Source organism: Branchiostoma lanceolatum, chromosome 4 (genome assembly GCF_035083965.1).
Source record: "Branchiostoma lanceolatum isolate klBraLanc5 chromosome 4, klBraLanc5.hap2, whole genome shotgun sequence".
In the NCBI taxonomy this organism is placed as follows: Eukaryota; Metazoa; Chordata; class Leptocardii; order Amphioxiformes; family Branchiostomatidae; genus Branchiostoma; species Branchiostoma lanceolatum.
Window position 1 is genome coordinate 18345213 of NC_089725.1, and position 8392 is coordinate 18353604.

An 8392-nucleotide genomic window follows, 5' to 3' on the forward strand; every position below is an offset into this window, starting at 1 on the left:
ATTTTTCCTGTGCAAATCCTAGTTCTTGATGGACACGAGGACCCGTCACATTGCATGCGTACTGCTGTTGCTAGTTTTTCAATAATTTACAACTTGTTGGGTGCCCTCAGAGATGATTATGCTTTCTGTTTGTGTTATTTCAATTGTCATTGCTTTGCCAGTCAGTGTTAAGGGAACATCACAGTGGATTGCCATGATAGCAAGGAGGGAGAAAACATTGTGAAGCAATGTCCATGTGTCCTTCATTTGCATTAGGCATGAAAGGAAACTTCTGCATTTCTGTTTCTTACAATTTCATTCAAAATGTGTCTACTTTGAAGAAACTCTTAAACACGATCCTTTACAATTCCCCAGAAAAAAATAAAGATACAAAATATGAAGATACTATGACCTTTTCACAACTGGCATACCAGTCTCCCAAATGATAGTTTATTTGGGTAAGATTGAAAGGGAGAGTAGTTAGAGTACTGATTTTCAGTGACTCATCAAAAAGGATTTTAGTTCTTCCATGTTAAGACAGTTGTAGTGAAGAAACTATGTGAAGCTAAGGCATTTAATAATAACATATTTCCCGCACATTCAGCCACTCATGGTTGTTTTGTTGAAGTTGGTCAGGAGGTTGGAATTCAAAAGACTGACTTATTCACCTGCATTTGCCTAGAAACAATGACTTCAACTGCAATCTTTGAAAAGTTGATTACTGTTTGGAATGGTGTTACTTGAATGATATATTTGAAATTAACTGTTCCTCCATTCCAAAAGTGATCAACTAGTACAGTTTTGACACGTCATTGGTTGTAGGAATGCTATCACATGAACATGCTGTGGTTGAATGTTTCAGGTGGAAAAGATTATGGCTCCTTTGCAAACATGTCCAAACATGGAAGTAGAACTATAAACTATTTAGTCATTCAATCATCAAACTTTGTACTCGACCTTTAGCTACAAATAAAAAGTACACATGGAAGCAACTTGGATTTATCTCATTTCAGTGAGATGTATTCATATCTTTCAGCTAGTCCAAGTCATGCTTACAGACTCCATGGTTATGATTTTCTGTATGTTCATCTAAAGAAGAACAATTAAAAACACACAACAGCTCTGCAACACATTTGTCAGTGTCCTTTTTATATTACATGTTTAAATAGAAAATGATTATGAAATAACTCTCTTAAATACATATATATTATAATGCATGGACGCCATTGTAAATATTTTTATGTATGACAAGATAATCATCATAGCATTATTTCTGGATGTTGTAATCTGAACTGGACACACCCTATAGGGTACAAATGATACGTTTGAATGAATCTGATGGTGATACAATGTATGAAATGAATAAATAGAAAACGATACGTTTTGATAGTCTAATGGTAATATGGGGCAATGCCAAAATATTATACATTTCAATAAATTAATGAAAATATGAGGTAATGGCAAATGGTTTTAAGATGTTTGAATAATACTATTCAAAGCGGAATTTGAAAAGTTTTAAAGGAGATAAAGCAAATGAAATATTAGTATGTAACGAATTCAATAGTCAAAGAATGCATGGCGTCTGTTGAAAATATACAAAACTGTCGACTTCAGCAAACATGGCACTGCTAATAGTGCCTCCTGGTCCGTGTTTTTCACACGAAATAACAGTCTTCATTCAGTGACGGACCACTGCAATTGTGACGATTGCTTGGAAAGTACACCCAACCCCTCGATAAGGGATAGGCCACTTTAAAAGAAATGTTTTTCATCAGTCCGAAGTGTCCGATTTCTTTTTTCTTCTGCCACCTTTTCAGAGTGTCACACATTTACTTGGAGGAATAATGACGTGATTCTTTTAAGGTAGCTTGACCCATTCACTCCAATGAGATTTTCCTTCATTTTTTTTTTTGAGCCAGTGGCAACAATTGGTTGTTAAAACTTGCATGCTGTCATGAAAGGGAACCATCGACCAACGTGGTACGTTGTTCTTCCTTTAACAGTATAACTTTGCTGCTTGATCAATTTGTCTGCATCTTTTGTAGACATCTCAGAGCTCGCAGTGGGGGGCGGTGACCGGAGGAGCAGGGAAGGATCTGGGGAAGAACTGTCCGTGAAACCCGTACGGGATCCACGTGGGCAGGTAGGCCGTGTTCATTTCCGTCATGGTTCGAGCGTCGAGAATCAGCAGGTAGTTCATGCCTCTGTCTCCGTCCAGCACGGAGGACAGAATGACGCCGGCGTCCTCCTCTGTGCCGTTCGGGTCGGGGACGAAAGTGGGCTCGCTGGCGTAGTGGTTGGGGCGACTCCAGAGGATGTCGCTATGGGGGAGACACACGTTTTTCTTGATCAAGGGAACCGCACCCTGGACAGGGCTGTTGCTATGGAAACTGGTGACGCTGCCGTACGCGTAACAGTACCGCCTTCCACGGTACCTTTCATTGATGATGGGGAGATCTAACGTGTTGAAAAAGTCTTCGTTTGGACTTTGAGACACGAACGGTTTGACTTCCACCTCTCCAGTCTTCAAGTCGAGGATATAGCGGTAGATCCTTGTTGGTGACTGGATCTCCCTGATGGAACTACTATTGGCCAATCTAGACCGAGCCAAGCCTTTCGTGAAGGCTGCGACGTCTAGAAGAATGACGACATCGCTGACGACGCGCCCGTCGCCTGTCTCGTACGCGTTGATGTGGTGCGTGTAGGACGCCGCTTCGGTGCGCAGCGTGGTGACGTTACCCGTCTTAAGGTTGACGACATATATCTTCATGCCGTCCTCTGGGACCCAGTACAAGGCGTGTTGCAGCTCAACTGTGGTGAGAAACGCGATGAAATCGTAGTAGAAAGGCTGCGCGAAGAAGATGGCGAAGTTTTCGGTCAGACCGAAGCTGTGCATGTACCACATTTTGTCTACTTCAAAGCTCGCCAGGGTCTCGATTGTGCGCAGGTCTTTGATTCTGATGACGGTGAAAGTGTCGCACTGTCCGGGGAAAAATGAGACCTTCATCAGAAAATTGATGGAGTGTCCCGTCCCTGGTTCTACCACAGGATGCGCACAGGACATGTACGTCTCTTTCGTCTGGCATCCTCCGTTTCCGAGTGTGGGCTCGGGTTTAGAGACGCCGATTGTGCCCAGTGTGTCTAGATCAAACTGGGTGAAGATCCAGGCATCTGTGAGGGCGGCGAAATCACCGCCGAAGTTCCAGACGTTGACGATGGTGTTGTCTGCCGGGCTCGACAGGGCTCGAAGCCGCTCCAGGAAGCTAAACGGCGGGTCCACACCCATGAACGTAGGCACCGGGATGATGTCATTGGCTTCGGTTGACCTAAAAAGACAGGGAGAAAGGGTTTGATAAAAATGAAATTATACCTTGTAACATTTGCACCTGACGTCACAGTCGCCATGATGGTTGGTTTAAACCTCCTTGGTTGAACCTGGAAGAATCAGTCTTTCAAATTTACTTGTTGTAATGTAGCCCCTGTTGCAGACTCCTTCCGGCTTTTAAGTTTAAATACCGTTTTCTTGCTCGCCAGCAATAAAAAAAAATGTAATAAGAAAACGGTAACTTCAAAGAAAACAGCCGAAAAGAGTCTGCAACGGAGGCTATGTGTAATGCGTTTGGACGTGACTGTAGTTGCTTGGCAACTTACAGATTTAATAATCCAACATGGCGGGAATGCTTACGTCATAGTGACGTGAGCCGAAAATATACTATAACTTGCATCTACGAGACTAAGGGTTTCAATGTTGTCGATAATGATAACGTTAACCAAGCGTGAAATGCATTTATACATAGAACTGTGACTTTCAAGCCACTAGCGGAAGACTATTTGGTAAGTGTTTTTTTTATGAAAAGGGAAGGTTTGAAAAGCCCTGTGAAAATACATCAGTGCACCTCACCGACTCACCTGCTATAGACACCTGTTTTGAGGAAACTGGCCGAAAAATTGACGGAGTGTGGGTCGATGTCGAGGCTGTGGAGTTTGGCGAAGCCGTCGAAGTAATTGATGAAGCTCCGTCCGCCCACGCTGAACTGCGAAGGTGTGTTCCTCACCTGGAAGACACGGACGACTTGGTAAGGGGGCTTTGTGGAGGATTTCATCTCCTACAAGTTGTTTTTTCTTCTTCATGTGATAACATAATAAAGGCAACTAGTGGCTGCTGACATACCAGCGTGAAGTTTTATAATGAGACTGGCAACTTACGGGCCATAGAAAAGGTAAGTGGGAAGGAGAATGCGCTAGGCAAACATCATCACAGCATGCGCTTCTGAAACTTGTCTCGTTATTACATGGCTCTATGGTTATTACAGCCGCACAAGACGCGACCTGCCATGGTCTGTAAGGTGCCATATAAGGCTGTCTGCACTCACGTGACGAAAACGTAAGTAGTGTCCGTCATGCTGGATGGCTGAACCTAGAAGTTGCCAAGTAAATTTGAATTTGTAGATGTAATCACTGTCATGTACTTATGTCCCAAGTGTGACATATACACATAAAAATTGATGTGACTGACTCTTCCAGCTTAACCAACATGGCGTGGCGTGAACATCCTACATACACACCGCGTGATCATGGCCGTGTGATAGCCGTGGCCGTGTCATAACCGTGGACGTGTGATAACTTCGTGTGATAACGCTGTATGGACTACGTAATCTATCAACACCACTGCCAGTAAATAAGAGGGACAAGCTGACCAAAGGTAAAAAGGTACCTGTTTTTCAGCGGGAATCAGTTAACAAACTATGGCAAAGCTCAGTTGAGGTCCAAGCCCCACTCGGGCACGGTGTAATGGATTGCATTCGGCATTTATTTCTGACGGTGACGTACTAGTAAATCTAGCGGCCACGGGTATTGGGGGTGGGGGGTGGCAGGTGTCTCTGAACGAAAAGAAAGAAGGAAAAAAACCGAGGGCTGGTTTCTACTGTGCTATGCAAGCGCACTGACAAGTGAGAAGTAATGTGCTGCCGTCCACACGTTATTTCGAGTTTTTCTAGCTTATCCTTCACTTGTCATTCCCTGTGTGACAACTCCTGTCACCTTTAATATACTGTCGATGCCCACGCGTACGCAGCTTGTGCACGAACTCAGGTATATGTGTTATATGACTGGTTTATTCGTTTGAATCTCTCTTCGCAGCCCAAAAGGGCTGAATTGCGGAATTCATTACATAGCTTGCAAAGATTACACACAATAAAATGCTAATACAACAATTACATCTCACGGCACGTTAAAATCGACACTATACTGTATATATAAAAATTCCATTACATCTTATTGTTCATGAGTTTTACAATATAAGGTATGGAACTGTTAGCGTATCTCTTTGTGCGTGTTGGTATGAGGTCCAATTTATGTGTTTGTCGTGTTGCCCTCTTTGTTATTTCGTGATACGTGCATGTGGTTGTAAGGGGACTTAAGCACGTTGACCCTGTTTCAGTGAACTACTCACCTTTGCCCTGTTTGTTCACTTGTGCCGTATCGCGTGTTCTGCGCCATGTTTTCAACAAAAGTCGTATACCTTCTGTATACTCTCCAAGCAGAGGTTCGGCTCCGGCTTGGTTTTGACGTCTTCATATGCGTTTTTGTCGGGCTTTCTATTTTGTTCCGTCTTCTTTATGTCTTGGCGACATAAAGAAAATAGAATAGAAAGCCCGACAAAAACGCCTAAAAAGACGACAAAAACAAGCCGGAGCCGAGTCTCTGCTTGGAGAGTATCTTCAGTACAGGTGTCAGTTGACACGCAACTCAGGGGCCGATGACCCTTTCACTACCACGAGGTTCTATTCTTAGCTACGGTAATTCTTAGCGTTGTTGTCTTGCGTGTGGCCTGAGGCCAGCACTTTTCGTGGTAAGGAGGTTTCATGAAATATCATCATTCAGGTGAAACCGTTGAAATAACAAGCCAGACACCTGAGATAGGGGCATGGTGTCAGTCAATGATTAGTTCCATGATAGGGGGTACGCTTACTTGACTTAATTCTTTTTAATAAATTCTGCAGCAAATAAATCCTCTTCTGAATTCTAGGGAATATTTCTACACCCGGCAGAAACCCATTAAAAATCCTTGTTTTTCTGGTCACTGAGAAACGCGTTCAGCTGAGTCTTAATTTGTAGCATTGTCCAGTTTCCAATAAATCAGGTGACCCAAATCTTAGTTAATCTGAGACAAGCCGGCCCTTGTTGAAAGCTGCACACCTCATTTTTCCAAATCAGACTTAAGGACGTTGACAGGTCAACACGAGCTGAAGACGAGCCTGCACACGCAGTGTACAATATAATAAATAGGTAATGGGTTGCAACGTTGGAAACGGAGCATACACAATTGGAAAAAAACAGCCTGGTGAATACCTTGAAAATGTTTCCACACTCTACTGTAACCACTCGAGTGAAAATGTTTTGTTGATAATGCATAGCATAGACTAGTTCTGTGAAGTCTCTAGATTTGAGCTAATTCTTGATAAATCAGTCCTTACAGTAAAAGCTGCACCGTGACCTTGTGCGCGAGTATTCGATTGCACCGAAAACGGACTTAAGGCCGATAACCCCGTTGATAAGGGCACCGCCTATTATTCTTGCTATGGCAGTTTGCGACTGCGTGGTCTTGAACCAGAGCTTGTTACCCGGCCTTTGAATGCCGTTCAGGTATCCGTTTCCACGATTCGGACTTACGGACGTTGTCCTCCTTGTTGTTTTATTGTCAGCGGAGCTGTACCTCAGGTATTGCGGTTTAAGCGTGGGAGACGTCGACGGTGGAACGTATACGTTGAACAAACAAACAGTGAAATAGGCTTATAAAGTAGAAGACGGGTGAAATGGTTCGACTTTATGTTCCTGGAGATTACGCGGGCAGTTTTCACTAGTGAAAACCAACAGATAGAGATTACTGCACTTGGTTCAAGAAAAGTCGGGAACGCATTTCATTGGCAATCTTATGTCAGTGCAGTAAGGTACCTCCTAAATCTCCCAACGCTGGCAAACTCAGAAGCGTTCACTCATAACAAAAGATCTATTTTTAGACTACAGGTTAACCTATCAAAAGAATCCCGTTTACACGACCGTGTTAAGTCACAAAGGTGCATGAATATAAGACAATCTATTATTAGACCAGCAGTACAACTTACCTATCATGTTGCCACTGGGTCACAATGAGGCGGTGGGTCAATTCCAAGCAAATTATGCAGAAAGTATGCCGATTACTTACGACCATAAAGGAGCATACTATTACCTACCAGAGTACCACTAAGCCAGGACGGGACGGGCATGGAGGACGTGTAGCTCAGAGGAACTTTGCTGAACTCGTATAAGTTCTCCGTGAAGCAGTACTCCACCCCGTCCTTGGCATTTCCAAACGTCGTCGGCTGCCCTCGAAAAGCGCAGCACAACAAACAGAACGCAATCGTCTTCCACCAAGCCATTGCGGAATTCTATGGTTCCAAAGCAGAGAAGCTCGCGACAGAGAACATGAGCTCACATGTGGCAGCCTAGTCCATGTGAAGTTCATTCCACGTGTGTAGTGGTGACACGAAGCGACTTTTGCCGTGACTGGGCTGGATAACTATTTACGGATTGGCTATATAGGTGTGAGGCAACACCCCGCGTGCAGGCGAATGTCCGGAGTCCGACAGAAGAGTGACGTGTGCAAAAATGATAATACGTTACAACCCGATGCTAGGCGACGGAGGAACCGCCTAGTCTATACGCTATACCAGACAGACTACGCCGGGAGAATATTTGCCAGGTTTGGCCACTGTCATTTGCAGGCGCAGTCGAGGGGGAAATGTTAACCTTCCCGTGGACTGACTCTGTGGACTCTCCTGACCAATTATTCATTTTTTTTTGCCGAATTCTACAATCCGTGCCCCCGTCAGAGGAAGGCCTCGGTGGTGGAGGCTAGAACCGCCCCCATACAGTTGCCGAAATATCATAATGCAGTGGAATCCGAGAACAAACACAATTAAATAGGTTCTGCCCAAGAGCATACATGGGGGCGTGTAGAGAGCGGGGCTTCAAGCCTTGATTAGAAACAAACAATGGAAGGAGGTGTGGATCTGAGGTCTCTAGAGTGTAATTTCCAAGCAGATGTGGGGTCCGGCTTGTTTTACAGGTGTTTTTGTGATAAGACAGAAAAACGCTCACCGCTAGGTAGACGTTTAGTCCGCGTTACATGGTACTTCTATGCAAATGTTGCAATATCGAAATCTATGTCTATAACTGTTATTCATATCTTTTTATTTTCACATACGTTTGACCCAGGAGTATCTTTTTTCCAGAAATCTCGATGTTCATTTTGATACATGCATCATAGCCTGATTAGTAAATGGTGGATTGGGTCAATAACCTCCGACAGAGAGAGTAAACACAGGCTACATGCATGATATCTGTTCCCCGATAATCATTAGAAACACGATCT

The 8392-nt window shown here is 43.9% G+C and overlaps 1 protein-coding gene across 1 annotated transcript; it reads right to left on the reverse strand.

Moving 5' to 3' along the window:
* Positions 1 to 972: 972 nt before the first annotated feature.
* LOC136433083 (beta,beta-carotene 15,15'-dioxygenase-like) lies at positions 973 to 7808 on the reverse strand. Its single transcript, XM_066424891.1, has 3 exons — positions 7212 to 7808; positions 3889 to 4034; positions 973 to 3305 (listed from the first exon to the last, which is right to left on the reverse strand). Exons 1-3 carry the CDS (start codon positions 7395 to 7397, stop codon positions 2030 to 2032), a joined length of 1608 nt encoding a protein of 535 aa, XP_066280988.1. The 5' UTR covers positions 7398 to 7808; the 3' UTR covers positions 973 to 2029.
* Positions 7809 to 8392: the final 584 nt, after the last annotated feature.

Coding starts and splice junctions, on each gene's coding strand:
- LOC136433083 (XM_066424891.1), bottom strand. CDS start 7,397: ATGGCTTGGTGGAAGACGATTGCGTTCTGTTTGTTGTGCTGCGCTTTT. Junction 4,035..7,211: donor CCTGGCTTAGTGGTACTCTG/GTAGGTAATAGT, acceptor CGTGTCTTCCAG/GTGAGGAACACACCTTCGCA. Junction 3,306..3,888: donor AAAACAGGTGTCTATAGCAG/GTGAGTCGGTGA, acceptor CTGTCTTTTTAG/GTCAACCGAAGCCAATGACA.